General features: G+C 39.0%; 1 protein-coding gene across 2 annotated transcripts in view; it reads left to right on the top strand.

Annotated features, from left to right (window-relative positions):
- TMEM65 (transmembrane protein 65) overlaps positions 1 to 19,698 on the top strand; it is an 80,864-nt gene extending 61,166 nt beyond the window's left edge. Inside the window, exon 8 of one of the 2 annotated variants that reach the window (XM_077847142.1) lies at positions 18,956 to 19,698. In XM_077847142.1, coding sequence (XP_077703268.1) covers positions 18,956 to 19,024 — 69 coding nt within the window. In that variant the 3' untranslated portion in view covers positions 19,025 to 19,698. Of the gene's footprint in view, positions 1 to 1,985; positions 8,600 to 18,955 lie in introns of those variants that run through there. The other variant, XM_077847145.1, reaches the window with a different exon arrangement.
- Positions 19,699 to 21,370: the final 1,672 nt, after the last annotated feature.

The following is a 21,370-nucleotide window of genomic DNA, read 5'->3' as shown; positions in this document are numbered from 1 at the left end:
TGAGGGAGGGCCCTGGTTATTATTACGTCACTAAGGGAAATGAAATAAATAAATGTAGTTTTTTTTTTTTTTTTTTTTACAGGGTTGAGGCAATATCACTGATACAGTAAAATGAAGTATTTATTACCTCCCTGAAGTCCACACTGGAGATTTGTTTCAGATTATGAGAGAAGAATGATCCTATGTTGAGACAATTTGATCTTTAATGGGGTGTCAAAAATAAGATTAGAGAGATTGGCATAAATCACACTGATGGGTTTTTACACAGAGATATCCAGGCCTTCTGTAGAATAATGCCTCATTGACTCCTTTTTTGTAGGAGGTGAATTTTGAAGGTAATGGAAGTTTATCTTTCACACAGAAAGTGTGTGAATCATTTTGAAATAAATCGTCATAATTTGAGAATTATATTTTCTTCCCATCTTGAATGTATTAAATATAATGTCGTTATTTTCTTAGTGGTGAAGCACCATCCCCAGGACATTATTATTGTGCTGTGATGCCTCAGGAAAACTTTCATTTTCCTCCCATCTTTTTTTACTACTCTCACTTTTGGCAACTGCCTTCTCTCTCTAAATTGCCACTTCTCAGCTGTATGGATTTAGCAACTAGGTGGCCAGTCTCACCAGAAATTCTTTGGGAAATATTAGGCTCTGGAACCTGAGTGAGATGATGGTAATAATGATAATGTTATTAGCTCCCTTTAAAAAAATGTTAGCTCCCTTTTATCAAGCATTTATTTGCTGCTGTAGATATTTTACACACTTTGTCACATGTATTCACTTTAATAACAACGTTAAGTTGGTGCTCTTATTATCCCTATTTTATATTGGATAAATTTTATATAGAGAGTTAGTAGTAGACCCATGAGGTTAGTACTAATAAGTGGACTGGAATTCAGCTTTGTCCAAGTTTAAAGCCTGTGTTCTTAGTTACTATACGATAGAGCATCAGTTGTACAGACTTTGTAACATCTCTTCTATGCTTAGGTTTCTTTTTACCTCTAGACTCACGGAGTTGTTTTCTTGCCTATATTCTAAGGGAATTGTGCTTATAATCCCATCGTTAGTTTAAGAAATTCTGTGCATACTCTGTACTCAGAACTGTTTAAGGAACTGAGTGAACAGCTAAAACATCCTCATTCTCATGAAGTTTATTCTAGGGTTTGGGGGGGTGTCGATGGGGCAAATACACACTTAAATACTTCTTATTACAGACAGTGATAAATTCTAGAGAGAAATGGAGTAAAGTAAGGGGCATGGAAAGTACTGGTGGTCATATGTGGGGCATTATTTTTATAGAGTGGTCAGGGAAGAGCTGAAAGAAATGAGAACATTAACCTTACATGTTAAGGAAATCTCAGACATGTGAGATATATTTCATTTTAGAATGTATTAGAAGATGTTTTGTTTGTTTTGCATTATTAATGCTTTCTGGATTGAATCTAAATACTAATATTTAAATATTAGAATTAACACTCCCTGCATATCTACTGACAGCAGTAGAGGGAAATGACCCAGAAGCCTGGGGAAGCTACCTGGGAATTCAGAAAGTCTGTGGATAACCCATCTGCAAATTATTTAGGGTTTGTTGTGTGCTCATAATGAAATCTTACTAACACATCATTTGTTTTTACCAAAGCAATAAATGCTATTGGTATATGAGTTGTAACACTAAAATTGGTTTTTCTTCTTTAACTTTTAGAAATGGAGTACTACTTAAAATAAGAACATATAACATTTTAATTTTGAAGCTTCAGGACTTTAAGGGCCTACCAATCTTATGCTGACAGCAATATGAAGTACATGGTGTTATGTGTTGGTTTTTTTTATTAAACTTTATGACATCAAACATGTTAATGCCATTGACAGGTTTATGAATGAAAAAAAATAGCAAATATTTTTATTGAGACCAATTAAAAAGAATAGGCACCTTAGAGATTGTGTGATTTCCCCACAACTACAAGTTAAATTTTTTGTTTACAGGAATAGAATGTGAGAATGATGACTGAAGAATTAAACTCAAAGGAACTATTTTTGGGGAGAGATGGAGTGAACCTTCAAAAACTGTTGGGTAAAGGGATTTTCTGTAAGAATTGTAGAATTCAGTAAAGATTTGACATTTGCTAATAATATGAAAGCTATACATTTGTATAGTGCTTTCCCATTTATAAAATAGTTACACAGATGCTAGATATACATGAAATTTAAGAGTTAGTTTGAAAAAAAAATGGGCATACCTTAATTAGAATTATAGTTTTTCTCTGCTATATATCAACCCCACCATCACCATTCGTGCACAACGGTGATTATTCTGTATCTCTTTACCATATGTCTCAAGTGTATTCTCTTCCTTATTTTCTTTTTTTTCCCCTCAACCTCGGACTGATGGAAATGCAGTTTTTAGAATGTATATTATGTCCCATGCTGTTATTTTTAAAGTATATAGGTCAAACATTTTCTCTTTTCCTCCTTTATTCCCATTTGGGAGGAGAGCAAATCTAAATTAATTTTAGTTCATTTTATATTTAACAGTTTTGACTCTTCTTTCTTCCATATTAATTCATACCTGCATTTCATAAGAAGGAAAAGATCTGACTATGCTTCAGATGTCAGTGCCACAAAGAATGGGATCTCATCTAACCTGTTCACTTCTCTATAATGCTTTGTACAGTGCCTGAAACACGGTGTAGATATTTGTTTAATGAGTCGATCTTTTCCACCCACATCACTGTGCACTTCTCTCTAGGAACTTGAATTCTGGCTTGACTCCCAGCCCATTCTGTATCAGTACTAAACACTTCTAGGACACATTCGTATCATTTTTGAATTTATCACATTTTGCTTCAGGTAGATTGATTCATGGTTCATCTACTGGCAGTTCTCTAGTCCATTGTTTTGTAACAGATAGTCAAATGTTTAATGGGAAATACAGTATGTATATATCTCCTGTTCTACTGGTTATCAAGGAAACAAACAGTCTTTGATTTGGCATGATTTATTCTTAGTGAACTTGTGTTGGGAGCCAGTGGTTACCACTTTATTTTCTGTTTAAGCTGTTCTAATTGTTCCCCTAAATATTAATATCAAGTATATTAGTCTACAGTTTCTAGAACCTATCTGCAGTACTTTTTTTTTTTTCTGAATAAGGCATTGTTTATCCAACTCTGAATTTAATAGTACTTTTCCTGATCTTATTATTCAGAGAACAGCTTTGTAATTGTATCTCAAATTCTTTCAGTATCACAAACCAAAGAAATTAAAACTTCTTGGCCTCCAGACTCCTTTACACTCTGAAAAAAATATTGAGGTCCTCAAAGAGCTTTTGTGTATGAAGGTCATAAAAATATTTATGCATTAGAAATTAAAACTGACAAATTATTAAAATATTTACTAATTTGTTTTAAAATGACAAAGCAATTCATGTTAACATACATAAATGATGCACATTTTATGAAGATTATTTTCTAAAAGTAAAGTTTAGTGAGAAGAATAACATTGTTTTACATTTTTTATAGATCAATGTCTGGCTTACTAGAAGACAGCTGGATTCTTGTATCTGTTTCTGCATTCAATCTGTTTGATAATTATTTTGTTTGAAATATATGAAGAAAATTTTGCCTCACACAGATACATAGTTGGAAAAAGGAAGAATATTTTAATGACCTTTTTATATGACTGTAGATTTATTCTTCGACACTACTAAAACTGTACAAGAGATAATTTCTAAACAGTTCATTGCACTATAGAATTCAAAACCGTATCAATAAAATTTTGCACTGGGTTTCATTAAAACCTGTTGGTCTACCTTGCACTCTGACTGAACATTTTTCCCATGCATAATTTTATAATACCACGTATTCAGCATTTGGAAATTACTGGTTCGCTGAATTACGCACATCTTCCCAATGTTAATACATTGCCCACATAAAATTTTAAAATCATGTTTAATATGACCAGTGATATCATTAAAAAAAAAGCCTCAAGATTGAGAAGCTTTCAAATTCAGATGGCAGATACATGTTTCCCAAAATTCTGATTTTTACTTGATAGCTTAAATTTTGTTACTGGGAACATATACCATTAGTTTTCCTTGAAGTGACAGTTCACTTCATGTTTGAGAAAATATCTGCCAAATATTCACGTCTGAATAACCAAGTTTATCTCACAAAACAAACTTATAATTGCTTCTCTTCAAGACTATTATGTTTTGGTATCCCCAGAAGTACTTTGTGCATATTTGCCATTTCATACAGAATATTAAAAAGACATTTACTCAACAGTCAAGGTTTAAATAGATGGTTTTTACTGCTTTTTGAAGGACACTGAGTGGAGTTTTTCTTCTCCCTCTCTCCCAACTGCAAGTCCATGGCAATGTAGAATACAATGACTACTAGTGCCTTTATTTGTTCTAATATTGGTGCTTTTACCTACCATGGCTTTTGCACCATCAGTGAACATGTCACCAAGTAAAAGAGGTTTATAAGGTCTTAGTATATTACAAAAATGGTTTTGACTTTACAGATTCCCTAGGAATCTTAAGACCACACTTTCACATTTTGAGAACCGCTGTCCTAAACTTTCCTAATTAGTTTAACTAGGTTTGGCTGTAAGTAACAAAACCCCAAAATAACTGAAACAAGATGGAGGTTTATTTCTCTTTCATATAAAATTGTAGTGGTATGTTGTCCAGGGCTAGTATAAAAGTTATGCTCCATAAAGTAGTGAAGCCCAAATTCCCATCTTTCTGCTTAATCATGTAATTTGTTTTTGTTCTCAGTCATCGCTTCATGATCTAAAATGGCTGCTTCAGCTCCAGCTATCACATCTGCAGCCTATGGAGGAGGAAGGAAGCTTGAAAAAACTTTTAAGTTGCCACATGACACATCTGCTTATGTATCAGACCCTCATCATATGAACACTGAACTAAGAGAGATGCTTGTGAATTTCCCCATCTGTATGGCTGAATGTATAGCCAAAAATTGGAAAAGGGAAGGACATTTTGGGGAAAAATTAGCTGTGTATCACAGTCTACCATTTTGGCTATCAAATATTCATGCCTCCCCTTTTTCTCTATATAGAAAACACCCATCTACAGGGGAGTTGGCTCAAGTTTCTATGCAGTGACTGCATTCAACTCTGGGACTATATACTATTCTCTCTATAAAGTTTTAAACTGACCCACTGGTGTCAGATATCCTATAAATGAAAAAAAGCATCTGCCTCTACATACTAAGTATGCAGAAATCACTTCTATTCAGAAAAGGAAAGAATAAACAATACAACTGTCACTAGTTGCTAGAAATTATGAAGTCCACCACCACTGTTATCTGCTCATCTACTTGAAACCAGTGGAAACCTGCCTAGGCAGGACTCCATAGAGGAGTGAACATTTTAGAAGTGAGTTCACTTCCAAAGCTGCTTTTAGCTTGGGGTTTTTTGTCCATTTTGGTCACAGGAGGCTGATAATTTTGGTTTTGTATATTTTAAGTCTTGCTTCTAGGGGACAGAAACCAAGAGAGCTTTTGGTAGAGATATACAGAAGCCTCAAGCATATGCAGTTTCCTCTCAGAAAATTTGCAAAATTGTAGAGCTCTTTGGGAGAAGACAAATTAAGCAGAGGCCTTATGAAACAAAGATTAAATTCAGAACCTGCTAGAAGAAGGGGATCTGGGGAACAGCCTAGATAATCATTTGAAAATTCTGAAGGCCAGGGCAAATCAAAGGTGGAATGAGCCTTATACCAAGGTTTGCAACTCTTCCTTGATTTATCATGATTTCTAGTTGGATTAGGGTGAATACTATATTGTCCTAGCAAAAAGAAGGATGAACCTCTCTGGAGAAAGGTATCACCAGAAGCCTGTAAAAGTTTTCTGTATAACACCTGAAAATTAAGATTATGAGACATGCCAAAAGATAGGCCCACATGACTAAAAACTAAGGAGAAAAGAGACACAAGAAATAGACCCACAGATAATCCAAATAATGGCGTTAGCTGACAACTCTAAAAAATAGTTTTTCTTTTTTTAAAATTTTTTAAAAAAGATTTATTTATTTTAGAGAGACTGCACGTGCAGGGAGGAGTAGATGGAGAGAGAACGAGAAACTTTAGCAGACTCCACACTGAGCTCAGAGCCGGATGCTGGGCTGGATCTCAAGACCTTGAGATCATGACCTGCACTGAAATCAAGAGTAAGATGCGTAACTAACTGTGCCACACAGGCGCCCCTCTTTTTTAATTCTAATTTCAGTATAGTACTGTATACTGTATACTTCAGTATAGTAACATACAGTTAACTAACTATAACCTATAGTATAACATACACTATATTAATTTCAGGTATACCGTATAGTGATAACTTGTTTTTGTTTGAGACAAGTTATGGGGAAAAATGAAAAGGTAGAGGCTTTCGTCAGAAAGTTATAATGTAAAATTAAAAAATAGACATTCTGGAATTAACACATTAGGTAAGACAGTGGATTTGCACACAAAAGAGAATTAGTGACCTGCAAGATAGGTTGATAGGAAACAACACACACTGAAGCATAGGAAGAAGAAAGTAATGGAACAGAAAATATTTGGAGGCATGTTGGCACAATAAAAAGCCTTAAAATGTGTGGTTGAGAGTCTTAGGGTATACAGAATAGGAGGAAGAAGGAGAACTATGAATATTTAAGGATCAAATTCTCTGTGATCATCTCAATAGAGACGGAAATAAAAGGACAAAATCTAGTAAAACAAACACCCATACATGATATACGGATGGCATATTACCACATGAAAATACGCTCAACGTCATTAGTCACGAAAATATAAATTAAAACCACACTCACAAGAATGTGTGCTGGCTGGGCAGTTCCTCTGCTGGTTTTGCCTCAGTGCAGTTATGTGGCTGAAGTCAGCTGATCAGTTGGCAGAAGCTAGAGGGTTTAAGAGGGTTTGGGCACAGATGGATGGAAGACTAGGATTCTCACCACATGATTTCTCGTCAGTTCTTAGTCTAACCAAATCTTTACATGACAGTGGGCTCCCAAGAGTAGAAGTAGAAACCATGAGGTCTCCTAATGCCTACATTCTAGACTTCATGCCATGCAACTCCTGGCACCTTCCCTTAGTCCAGGCGAATTACAAAACCAGCCCAAATTCAAGGGAATGGAGAAGTTGATTCTGTCCTTTTAGTGCGAGAAATGGTCATGTGGTCATACTGCAAAGGGGCCTGGACATGGGAAGGCATTATTCACTAGAGACCATTATTATAATGATCTAATTTTCCAGATAATGCCTTATCACAGGCATGTTTTTCGTACCTGTATCCTTTCTGTTATATTGTTAAGTTCCTTGAAAGTTAGGAATCAGATCTTATTTATCTTCATGGTTTTTTTGTTTTGTTTTGTTTACAACTATTGAAGACCTTTGCACAGTGTGTAGTAAGTGTTGACTTTTTCCTGGCTGCCATGAGAAATAAAAGGTCAGTGGGGGGGGGGGGGGGGGGGGAAGAAACCTTAAGTTGAAAACCCATCATTGCAGTAGTAGGGTAGAAACGATACATTGCAAGGCATTTAAAATCATAATCTCCAGAGCAGGCAAAAGCAAATAGCAACCATTGATGAGTCTGCAGAATATCTTAATAATCATGAGTTTGTGTATTATTATTATTATTTTTTTTTTTTGGCAAAGAAGGGTAATACAATCCCCGATTTTATAGATGAGAACAGTTGCAAAGCTCTTTAAGCATCTAGACCTTTATTTAAATACAAACTTCTGATTCCATATTCCAGGCTCTTTTAGGATTGCTTTATGTTACAGGCAATGGAGAGAGTGGTGAATAGCTTAGGTGCTTTAATTTACAAAGTAAATACACTGTGCTTGGTATTCTTTTTGTATTTATTTTTCTCTGTGTAGAACATGAAAGATTTAAAAAGAACAATGCATAAGGTGCTTAAAATAAACTTTCCTCATTTATTTCAAGTCTTTCCTATTTCTAAGCAGTTGGATTTGAAGAGAAAAATTATGTTGTTGAGCAGTTCTGCCAAAAGCTTAGTCCAAAATCTTTAGTTTTTCCTGGAAATTGTAGCCAGTGTTTTGTCTATCTGCTATTAACACATTACCCTCTACATGCCATCTGATATTTGGCATATTTTATAAACAGGCTGAACACTCTAAGCTGGATCCCAGCTACATTCAGGTTTTATAATTATATCTTCCTGCAATATTCTTCCCACTCAGACGGCTAATAAATAGTTTCGCTTACTAATTTAAGATTCAGCTTTTCTCTTTGTCTCTACAAAATTTAGAAGTTCAAAATGCAATTCAGAAAAAAAAATATTTTCTACACTCACTCCTACCATTATGTGTTTGGTGTCCAGTAATGGACCAGATTATGAGGGAAGTGGATCAAGAGAATCATGAAGTCCAAGTCCTTTTGAGGATCAGCTGTCAGGGAGATGGACAACCTCTGGAAGTTCTAGAATTCTGTAAATATGAAAGAGTGACACACTTGGGTCACAGTGTTGCTGGTACGTTCTTGTAATGCATTTTATTATAGTTTTTTGGTTTTGTATAATTCAACATTGGGGAATAAAGTCAGTTTGACACTTCATACTGGTTAATCTTTATTCTGCAGTAAGACTTCATGTCAGCAACTTTTTAAATAAAAATATTGCATTATTCAGGAAAAATATAAATGAAATATAAAGGGCCCTTGCCCTTAAAGGGCAAGACATTAATTCAGTTTAAATTAGTTAAATCTTTCATGATTCCATAGCTCCCTGTGAATACCATTAGCACATTGTTTCACATTAATTGTGCTGAAAGACCTGGCAAAGGTCATATGGGAAGGTTTGCTTTTATGGTTGAAAAGTCCTTACTTTTCTGAAACCATGCTAATAGTCTTTAATATTCAGAAACCAACAGTTCTACGCCAATCAGTTCCTACCTGTGGGAGCTCACACATGAAGACTAGCCTCTCTGAAGTCTCAGAGTGTCCTCATTTGTAAAATTGAGACAATAATATCTCTTTTTCAGGTTGTAAGGATTGAAATTATATATTTATAATGTCTGGCAAAATGCTTGGCATATAGAAGGTGCTCAGTAAATGACTGTTGTGAAGATAGCAGTTTTCAGGACTCTCTCTGGTCTTCAATTTGTTGGTTAAATATTAAAAAAAGAAAAAGGAATTTGTTGAATATATTTGAGGCAAGGAATAATGGAAAGTGAAAACATTCCACTTTCTTTTCTTTGGGCCTTTGTAATGTGACTTTAAGTATTGAAATCTCAGTCCATCAGAGACAATTTTGGTGAAGTTAAGCAACCAAAAGATAACCCAGATCAAACACATGGCTTTGATGTTATTTGTGGCACTACTACCCCTAAAATAACTGTGCCAAAGTACAATGATTTGGAGCTTTCCAATATTTTCCTTGCATGTTGTTTAAAGCTGATGAGGTCCTATGAAACTCCTCTAGTTTTTTGAAATAATGTTTAAATCTAAGTCCCAGGTCTTCAGTTTACTAGTTGTTTGATCTTGGTCATTTAGCTCATCAGCAAATTGAGTACTAGACACTATTACAGTCTTCTTTTAAGATTGAGTGAGATTTTGCATGGGAAATAGCTTTGTCATTCAGTTAGCTGTTGTCTTAAGTTATACTAAACATCTGTGGGGGTGAAATGGGACTTCCATTTCAAAACTTCAGACACACCTCCTTTCTCATGTGTAGTAAGAATGACTATACTTCACTGCATTCTTTAAAATGAGTTAAGAGGAGATACTTCATCTCATGGCATTTATTTCTTTTTTTTATATTTTTATTTATTTATGATAGTCACAGAGAGAGAGAGAGGCAGAGACATAGGCAGAGGGAGAAGCAGGCTCCATGCACCGGGAGCCCGACGTGGGATTTGATCCTGGGTCTCCAGGATCGCACCCTGGGCCAAAGGCAGGCGCCAAACCGCTGCGCCACCCAGGGATCCCTCATGGCATTTATTTCTTAATGAGCTATCTATTTTAATAGTTGTAGCCTTTATCAATTACTAGCTTGACTCCTCCCCTCCCTTGGGTTGTGTGTATCTACCATATTTTGCTTATGATGGTTGGATTGGGGGGAATTAGTCATCACTTACTGGGTTTCCTTTGGGATTTGCTTCGCTGCAGAGAAATTGATCACTTGGTAATTTTATTAGAAAACATTTTGCTCCTGCCAGGAAAGACCCATGGTTTACAAAAGATGCCTGTGACTTGATAGCTGGTCTGCCTAATTCTGGGGTGCAGAACTACCAAACTCATTGTTGCTGTACACCTCACACATATTTACACCCTACCCTTTATTACCAGTAAGCCTGTTATTTTTATCTTCAGCTCAAGTTTTATCTAAACTCAAAAAGTTTAGAACTCAAATGGGTGTGTGTAGGGGAGAGTATTTTTATTAATCTGCTGAAAGGCAAGGGATGACTTATTCCAGATTGATTCCTCACAGGCTGCCTTCTGAAAAACTCCCTAGAAACCAATTACAGTTGAAAGTTTAAGAGATACAAAGCAACGTATCGTAGAAACCTGAAGTGGTGGTTTAGCTGGGATAGTTTGAGTTCTTCAACTATGAATGCTGAAGCAATGACATAGGACAGTGCCAAGGTTCTGCCCCCTGCTGGCTGGGACCACAGGTTTGTACTCTAGCTATTGATCACACCATGTGAGGGGCTTGAATTCTCTCAGTCATGCAATTTAAAAGCCCCACAATCTAAAGACTGAGGTGTCTCTTCCAGTGCCTGAAGTTTGGCCCTGCTAGATACTTGTATGCTGTTCAAATGCAATGGGAAACAGGTTCACACACATGCTATGGCTTTTGTCTCTGAATTTCCCCCACCCTGAACATGTTACAGAAAGCCTGGTGTGTCACACCTCTAAATTTCAGCATTATTTGCCCTCAGGGTGATCAGAATTAATCTAGAGCTCTCTAGTTGACAAAAAAATTTTATACAGATTATCTCATTTGGCTAACAACAACCTTGAAGACACAGGTATTCCTTACCCCCATTTCATAGGCAAGGAACTTGAGTTCTTGAATAACAATGAATGACAGAGGTGGTTCTCTGTTATCCAGTTCCTTGACCTCTAATTCCTATGGTCTTTGCTTTATAATCCTTTTGTAGATGTTGGCATTTCTATAAACATCTATTGAGCCACACAGCAATGCCTAATTCCCTTGTTGCTATGGGAATAGTTGAATGCTTTATTTTCCAAAAGTCTTTTTCTTTACCTCAGATAACAGTTTCCAGTGATGGATTTTGCTTTAAATAAAAATAGCCCATCTCTCTCTGCTCTTGAGAATTTATTTCTCAAAATTACACCAAAGCTGAAGAAAAAGAATAGATATTGAAACTGGGTACCATCCAGATGCCACAGAAGTGGTACTGCCAGTGAAAGATGAAAGAAGAAAGAATATTAGGTCAGGATGGATCTGGAAAAATGGGAATTTTGTTTTTCGAGTCCAAAGGGAAGATTGGGTGGTAGAAAGGAAAGGTGGAAATGTCAGAAAGAAGGTAGTGTTAGAAGAAAGAGAAGTATATGTACACTGCTTTAATATTGTGGTTCTGCTCATTGTTAGAGTACAAGTAGGAATGAAATCTGGATTACAGCTTCTCAGGCCCAGGGGAAGTTCTGGGTGTGCTGGGCAGTCAGGCCATTTTCAGCACTCCTGGGACCATCAAGGACCAAGCGGAATTATGACCATTGAGTATTGAGTCTGATACAGTTCACAAAGTACCTTTACTCGAATTAATTTTAGTTTCACAACCCACTAGCTGGACCAGAAGCTGTCCTATTTTAAAAGCAAATAAGGGGAGAAAATAATGACATCTAGGTCCATGCAACAATGAATTCTTGTCTTCCAAAAATCATTCATAGGTGATTCAAAATAGTTTTGTTAGGGATGAGGGCATAGGTACACAATATAAAATGTGAATGTAGTATTTTGAAATTTTTTACTGTTTTAATAAAGACAGCATATATGACCTTCCAGAGTAAGATCATGGTTGCATTTTTCATGCTGATGTTGAGTGTAACTTTGAAAGGAGAGGAAACTTCTAGATGGACTCAAATTGGAGATAAATGATGGTAGAGCATAGAGGTATAAAGAGTGAAATCTGAGGGCTTTTTAGGGATACCAGGATGAGAGAGGATAGGTAAATGGATCCAGTGGATGAGGCTGTACAAGGCAGATATTCTAAAGCTGAGAGTGTAGAATGGAAAGAGCATTCAGTTTGGAGCCAAAAGACAAGCTTGAGTCTTGGTTCTATCGCTTAGGTAACTTTGAGCAAGTTACTTAGCCTCTCTGAGCTTTGGCTTCTAATCTGTAATAGAAAAGGCATAATTACAGGAATAATAATCCCTACCTCACAAGGTTGGTAACAGAATTAAGAGAACCACAGTGCCTGGGTGATTATGAGTCTGCCTTCAGCTCAGGTCATGATCCCAGGATCTTGGGATCAAGACCCAAATTAGGCTCCCTGCTCAGCAGGAAATTGGCTTCTCCCTCTTACCCCCACCCTTTCTCATGCTCTCTTCTCATATGTGTTCAAGAGTATCTTCAATTTTTAAAAAAAGCAAATCAAGGAAAGTTATCCTGAATGGCTTAAAAATTCCTTCCAGCCCTAAAATTCAGTGACTCTCCAAACCAGGAAAACCCAGCAATGGTGAGGACAATCAAGATGTGATGACAGACTGAGCAAAGTACCTAATGCCAGATGCCTAGTGGCCTGAGTTGACCAGTGTGCAAACCAAATGCTTGTGTTTGGACCTGAAACTAAAGTGGAGTGTGGGTGAATTCAGGGCCCAAGAAAGAAAGGATCCTTTTTTTCCCTGCAGACTAAAGAAATGAATTTAGGTTTGGGTGGACGTAGGGTCAAACAGGGAGAGTGATCCATTGGGTTGGGACTAAATTAGGAGAGGGACTTAGAGCCCTAAAGGACAGTGAAGATAGAGGGCTGTTCAATGAGGATCCCAAACAGGGTAAGATATGATATCTTTTCTCTCTAGGAGCTTACAGCCAAATGTGGCACACAATGAGGCCAAAGTAGCTACAGCAGAGAGTTTAAGTAAGACAAGCAGAGCAACTTATGGTAGAGCCGACTATATTTAGCATCTACTTGGGATTTGGTGTAGGATGTCGGTGTATTTTAAGATTAGGAAAAGGAAGGAAAAAAACATCAAGTCAGAATAGAGCCTAGAGATTTGTTTATGCTTTTTAATGCCAGAAACTTCAAATGGCTTTTCTTCTTTGCAGAAGGCAAGCATGTCTGTAATTTTGCACAGTTGAGAAGACATGTTTCCGCTATCCCTCGAAATCTCACTCCCTGCCTTCTAGCCACATGAAGAATCACTGTGGCTCTTCACAGGTGCCAGACGCTCCCTCACATCTCTCTGCTTTGCCATGTTATTTGTTCTGCTTGTGCATCTTTTCCGCAGCTATACATTAACCTTTATACTTCACCCACTTTGTCTACCTGGAAAATGTGCAGGGGGAGCTTCCCCTTGGGGAAGACCTTGACAACTGACCCTATGTGTCACCAAGCAGGCTGTGTCACCCACATACCTTGGGATACAATTATACTTTGCTTTCACCTCTATTATATGGCTGTACAATTCCTGGGATAGTTTGTGTGATCTATCATCTATCTATCTATCTATCTATCTATCTATCTATCTATCTCCTCTAGATGATGAATTTCTACTGGAGACAGAGAAATCCTACTGAGATGGCCTGAATGATATGTGGCATTTATTGCATGATTATAATATGGCCTAAGATCAGTGATTCTCAAAGTTATGGTTGCATCAACAGATGCTTGTTAAAGATACATATTTCCTATCCTCAATCTCAGAGAATTTATTCATTTGGGGTTGGGGTATCTGCATTTTGACACCTAGGTCATGCTGATGCAGTTGGCCTTCTGACTCCATTTCACAAAATACTAGCATGGGTTCCTTATGTCTTCTCTGGCCTCTTGCTCTTTATGTTTGGACTGTTTCCCTCCAGGAAAGGAGGAGCTAGGGACAAGTAATTTAGTGAAACTCAAATCAGGGGAACATACTTGGGTATAATGTTCTGTCTTGAAAGCCAAAGGCACAGATTAAAATAATAGTTATTTGTTGATGATATTTATTCCCATTTTCCCTGACTTCCTTTTCCACTGACAGTCAATGACTGGCCATATTTAAAGCTGTGCTGGTTGATTTTTTGTTACTTTCGAGGCACTGTGAATAGCTCCTCAAAGCGAGAACAATTCATGCATTTGAAAATTGAATTGTGATGAGCTTATCTGTCAACTGCATAAGGCTTCCTCAGTCATTCTGTTCTGAGCAATAAATCTATAATCATTGAAAGCAAGAGCCTTTCATTATACATATAATTCAGTTGGAAGGCGCAGATTATCCAAATTGACACTAGCAACAACAGCTACCATATATTTACCTTTTACTTTGTACCAGGGCTGTGCTCAGTGTTTCACATCCAATTTGTTTTTTAATCCTTATTAACACCTTTGAGGTCAGTTTTACAGAAGAGGAAAGAAGGGGCTCAGGGAAATTTAAAGAACTTAGCCAAGGGTTAGAGCTAGGACAAAAACACATGTCTGTCTGACCTTAGCACCTAGATATCCAGATTACACTAGAGGCCAATTCCTTTGAGTGTGCTTCTGCGGTCTATGGATGGCAGACTGGTCTTCGGGCATAGGCAGAACTTAGGACCCAGGCTTCCTGAACCCCAATTTATTTTTTATGATCTTACACATGGGAGAAAAGAAAAAAAAAACAGAGGAAGGTTGGGACCATAAGTGATTAATTCTGGTGAAATAAAAAAAAGAGAGAGAGAGACCTCTGACTTGTTTAGCTAATTTGGGAAATTCCTGATTCTTCTAGAAATTGTGGTTTCTAGAAAACACTTGCGAAAGGGCTAAATCATACTGTTATAGATGACCTTGAAACAGATTATCTGGACACCGCCCCATTTCCAACAACTTCTGTTCCTCCAGTTTAGTAGAAAAGGCTAAGATAGTCACATAATTCTTGGTTCATTCCTAAGATTCTCAAAACCCCATAAAAGCCTAGTTAGACCCGTTCAACCGTTGCAGAGCCTTTTTACAAACCGGCAAAGATATTAGGTTGAGAGTAGGCTGGTTTTATGACGGTCCAGCAGCCTTTGTGGATATTAACTAGAGGCAGAAAGTCGTCCAAGCAGCACCACAAGCAGGGTGAGAGGCCCTGCAACGTGGCACAGAAAACCCTAGGTTGGCGGCGGGCCCATGAATTTACTCCCAGCTCTACCTGTGGCTGTGAGATCTTAGAGGAACCTCTCGATCCTATGAGCCTGGCTTTTGTTTTATTTTTTTAATATTATTTTTTAATTTAAATTCAATTTCCCAACATATAGTACATCATTTTTTGCAGATGTAGTTTTCAATAATTCATCAGTTGCGTACAACACTCAGTGCTCATCACATCACGTGCCCTCCTGAGTGCCTGTCACCCAGTTATCCCATCCTCCCACCCACCTCTCCTCAGCAACCCTCAGTTTGTTTCCCAGAGTTAAGAGTCTCTCATGGTTTGTGGGTTTTGTTTTAAATGACACTATTGGTGTAGGTGAGAATCAGTGAGAGTATCAGCAAAGGAACTTCCCACACCTCAGCTGTCAGGAGATTTACCTGTCGTCTATTTCTGCCAGCTGTTTCATTATTTTTTTCTCAATAGACCTTCAATAGCTGACGTGACTGAGATCACTGCCCACAGTAGGAGCGCAGCTGGCCATTGGTGGAATTGAACTGCTGAATATTTATGATAATTGAGAACCTCAAAGAGGAGTCTGGACTTGGTGATGCACTTATCACTCATGTTCTATTTAGAAGCTAACGTAGTTGTCCTGATTGAAGATCAGTGTTGCCTGAAGGGTGGGGTGTGTTCACTGTGACATGCAGGGTGAATCAGAGTATTGCCTAGACAAATATTTTTATTTATTTATTTTTATTTAAATTCAATTTGCCAGCATATAGTACATCATTAGTTTCAGATGGGGTTTTCAATAATTCATCAGTTGTGTATAACACCCAGTGCTAGACAACTATTTTTAATGTATAACTAAATATTTATTTTACTGTATTTTTAAAAAAGATTCATTTGAAAAATAAGTTAAAAATAAGTCAATTAGAATATATAAAACAAATAAGAATATGGGTGGTAAAAGCATATGACAAAAGTCATGAAACCTGAATGACAACAGCTTAAGATCTATTCATAGGATAGAAATCCATTATTCCTCAAGCAAAATTCTTGGGGCCAGATGTGTTTCAGAATATCTCATGCATTCTTGTCACAGCCAGGGGTAACTGGAATGGCACTTTCAAATACATTATTTCTGAGGTGAAGCATGAATATTCACCATAACAAGGATAAGTTAGGTCTATAAATAATATCATATCAGTTGAGGCCAAGTATTGAAGCAAAATGAGTTACAAAAGGCACCATTTTTTTTCAGATGCTTTTGCAGTTTTGGAATTGTAGGTAAGACATTTTTGACCTATAGTGAAATTAGGCCAAGAGAAAAAGAAACAAATCCAAGAACATCAGACCTGAACATATTTTGTAGTTTATAAAAACACTTTCCCTCACATTATCTGATTTGTGAGGTATACACTCTTGTATTATAGATGAGGAATCTAAAGCTTAGAGAGGCTAAGTGACTTAGCCAAAATCACACAGCTCAACTGGTAACAGCTGGGCCGGGACTAGAGCATAATCCATGTCCTGTCTCCAGGTTCTTGGATCTTTTCACACCACAATCTACACATCACATAATAAATTCTGAAGAATCAAAATTGCAGATATTGACTTCTCGAACATTTTTCCTGAAACACAGAGATTCTTCCTTCCAGAGACCTTCTTAACAGACATTTTAATTTCCACAGGGAAATTTCCACAGTGAGGCTTCTGGAGGGAAAGGATGAGAGTGGAGGACATAACTTTGACCTTTTAATGTTTTTTAAAGAAGATTTTATATATTTATTCATGAGACACACACACACACAGAGGCAGGGGCACAGGCAGAAGTAGAAGCAGGCACCACACAAGGAACCCGATGTGAGACTCGATCCCAGATCCCGGGATCATGCCCTAAGCCAAAGGCAGAAGCTGAGCCACCCAGGTGTCCCAACCTTTTAACGTTTGACCTAAAGATATATCCAAGGTGGTTGGACCACTCTCTTCAAGCAGTACATAAAACCCAGTCCCCAAATCCTTGTTATGGTTCAGGGGCACTTCAGAGGAAATGTTGCCCTCTATTTCCAGAAATTCTAATAGTGGTAAACATTTATTGAACACCTGCTGTAGACCAGGCACTCCTCCCCATAACATTTGGAGTGTTATTACCACTCCCCTCCTCCAGATGAGGAAATGGAAGTTCAGAGACATAGCCAACATCCCAAAGCTGGTAAGTGACAAGTCAGGTTTGGGCCAGATGTGGTTCTGCCTGGGAGCCACACTCTTGCCCAATATTCTAGCAGTGAAAGGGCCATGGATGGATTTCTGATCCATCGTGGGAGGGATGCCTTTTCCCCTGACCCCAGGCTGCTAACAGTTAGGCTAGGTGGATTGGTTTGGGAGGTAGAGACCCAAGCACATCTGCCATGGTCATCACGAGGGTGGCTTCAGATGAACTCAAGAGTGCTGTATTTGCAAGATGCAGATGCAAAGACCCTGAAGGACCTTGGCCATGAATCTTTTTTTTTTTTTTTCTCATTTATTTATGATAGTCACACAGAGAGAGAGAGAGGCAGAGACATAGGCAGAGGGAGAAGCAGGCTCCATGCACCCGGAGCCTGACGTGGGATTCGATCCCAGGTCTCCAGGATCGCGCCCTGGGCCAAAGGCAGGCGCTAAACCGCTGCGCCACCCAGGGATCCCTTGGCCATGATTCTTGATGACCAAGAATCATAGAGCCCTTTTACAACTGAACTCCACATCTTTCATGCCTTGTGTCCCAGAAATCTAAGTGTAGATTGATTCAGCCACCTAAATTGATGGTGCACCCCCTAGCAGTAGGGAAATAAGAGGGAATTTGCTGTATTCAGGAAACCACAGTAGGTGTGCATGACCAGGATGTGAAACAAGGGTGGAGTTTGGGGAAGGACTGGGAACAAAGGTGCAATCACAAAGGGCCTTGTTGTTCTCACTAGAGATGGTTAGATTTTGTCCTAGAGGCAATGGAGAACCACCATTTTGACCAGAGAAACAACATGATCCCATATTTCCCTGTGTGATATCTTATTTGACTTGGAAATCAGGGACCACTTCCTGGAAGAGGTATCAGTTAACCTAGGACTGAAAAGATGGTAAGATGTCGGGCAGCAGAGGTGTTCATCCAGGGCAGAAGCAGCTGCGACAACTAGGTGTGTTCAGGGTTCGTGATGATATGAACCAAAACAAACCAATTCCATGTATTGAGCATCTGTTGTGTGCACTGGCAATGTACATTTATTAAGTCCCTTAATCATGGCAGAAGCCCTGCAAGGAAAGTCTTAATTCCTAGGACATAGAAGTGGGATTCAGATCCATTCCCATCAGACCCTAAAGCCCATTGTCTTCCCATTCCACAGGCTGCCTCTCCTGTGAAGAGAGATAATCTTGACTCAGGGCAGAGGGAGCGGCAAGAACAGTGGAGGTTCAGACAGAAATGAAAGTTGAAAACATATTTCAGAGAGCGTTGACAGCTTAGTGGCTGTTCCAAATGTGATCTCTTCATTATTGTGCTCAAACTGTACCAGCTCCCTAATGGGGCAATGTTAATCAAAATGAGATTATTATGTGCAGGAGAGGAGTGCTCCCAAGGAACCGGTTTTAATTCCAGGATTAATTCTCCTAACTTAGTTACTGTTCCTTTGTCTTTGTCTTTCTCTCTCTCTTCATTTTTATGAGTCCATATACAATAAGCGAAAACCAGAAGTCATGAAAAAGAATCCCAGGAGCAGACCACACTGCATCTAGGACTGTTCAGAAAACAGTTTTGAGGACACAGAGAAATTCCAGAAGAGTTGGCCAAGATGTGGTGAATGTGAGCTGGATCCTGGGGTTGGCCAGTGGGGGATGGAACCATCCAAAAGACAGCCCCCTACTCCCACCCACCTTCAAACTCAAAGGATTTACAGTAGAAGCCAAGCATATACGTCTGGAGCAGTCAGATACACTTGTAAGCTTAACTGTTAGATACTAAGTGAAAGAGAAGAGGGCAGTGGGGGAAGGATGGGTCCATTATGGATGACAACAGGCAGGGAAGGCTCCATGCACTTGCAGGAAAGGCCCAGCATCTTGAATGGGGTGCCTTCCTGGAGTGTAGGTGCTGCCTGCCCTGACTAATGGGCCAAGTTTGGGGGCAGCGTGGAGAGGGGCTCTTCCCTGCTGTGAACACATCCCATTAAAGCAGACCCAATGATAGCATCAGGTTGTCCATACACTAATAGTAGCAACAGTAACCTGAGGGGGCAGTACAGCTAATTATTCTGTGGGGTTATATATTATTAGGAGCCAGACCTGCCTCCCCAAACCTTCTGGGCTCATACAAGTTAAAGTGACTGAGTGAGGTGGACAGATGAGCACCTGAAGGACCAGAGGTCACTTGACTGTGGTTTCCACCGGCCCAGCCTCAGATCAATTGTTTCTTGGATAAAAACAACAAGAGACTTTTAAATAAATAAATGATATTGTCAAAATTGAAAGAGTACTATTTTTTTCTGAAAAAGGATAATGACTCTACATGAGTGTCATGCTGAAGTACCAAGAAATGGCCAGGGCCCTCAATTTTCAGTGTAATTATGACCCTCTTTTCTCCACATCAAGATTTCTTTATGTCTTTCAGAGCTTGGTGTGAGCCAGCTCAGTCTTTCTACCATTGAGCCCCTAGGGTGCAGCCTCTTCTGGCCTGATTCCCAGACTCCCCCATTCTGTCTTCCAAAGGCTCTAGAATCATACCCCTTAGATATTGCTTTTCCTCACTCTGACTCCATTAATCATGAGAGATTTCTCATTGCCTCTAAAGACAAGCAGATGGGCTTCTCTTGTTTGAAGGGTTTTTTTTTTTTTTTCCTCAACTAATCACAGTAGGGGCAGAGATAGCAGAGAAATGACAATAACAAGGGCAGGTTACAAAGTTTAGGAAATCTTACATGATTTGTGCTGCCACGGTCTTTTCCTATGTGTGCTTGGCAGTTTGGCCAAGTGGAAAGTGGTCGTTGGATCGGAGTTGAGATCCTGGTCTGTCACTTACCAGTTGTCCTTAAGCAGATCAGCTACTTACCCCCACCTCCCTCCTGGCATTGTTGCAGAGATGGATGAGATTACACATACACAGCATGACCCAGTGTGTGCCTAGCATGTAACAGATGCTCCACACAGGACTGTGTTTACTGAGATAGTTGCTGGGAAGGCCCTTGTACCCTAGCCCTCCTAAAGGCGAGGGTCACCGCTTTCTCCATGAAGATCACTTTTCAAGCTTACAGGCTGCTGATGGAATATATAGAACCATGTCTCTCCAGCTGCCCTATTTGTCTCTGGTAAGTGATTACAGTTTTGAGGATGAAGGATGGGGCTGGTGCCCTCCTCATCGGACCCCAGACACATGTGGGTGAAATGTCCCCTGAGAAGAGTATCTTGTAATTCTTTCTCACTGAAAACTCAAAGCCAGCTATTCTATTTCTTTTTTTGTATTATCTTCTCATCTCAGGATAGTGAGCAACAGGCCTTATCATTGCTCCTGAGGTAGGGAGACAAAGATATTCAACCACCATCTTGAAACATGTTTCACATCAAAACTGATTTCTCTTGGGCCCTTGACTATCCCTGAACTCTGAGGTCAAGGTTTTCATAGAGATGAATCTGGTCAGAACTTCACTGTCAGCTGGGAGAGTCAGATCACTGTCCCCTTCTTGTTGGACACTGGTCAGGGCACAAAGTGCCAGTGCTGCCGCTCACCTCCCACCAAGGATCCATATCCATGGCATGCCTGTGCTCCTACAGTCTCCCTTGAGGTGTTTCCACACTTAGATCCCACTTGGGGTTTGAGATTGGGTTAGAATTTGGATCCCCACAGTCACTCAACAGAAATTCTCTTGGGGGCATCTACATCTGCCCACTTCCCCTATAATGGTATGACTGGGTATGCAGAGCTCGGATACACGCTTTGCTACCCATGAGAAAGAAAACCAGTGCTTGCTGAACACTCGTTGTGCTGAGCACCAGTTGCAGAATGTCCATGCATGGTCTCACTCTGTGTCTCAACAGTCCTTTAAAAGCAGAAAGGAGAGCTGAAAGTGGGCATTGAGTTTGATGTTTGCCTGT

Source organism: Canis aureus, chromosome 14 (genome assembly GCF_053574225.1).
Source record: "Canis aureus isolate CA01 chromosome 14, VMU_Caureus_v.1.0, whole genome shotgun sequence".
NCBI lineage: Eukaryota > Metazoa > Chordata > Mammalia > Carnivora > Canidae > Canis > Canis aureus.
This window is presented reverse-complemented; position numbering and strand designations above follow the sequence as displayed.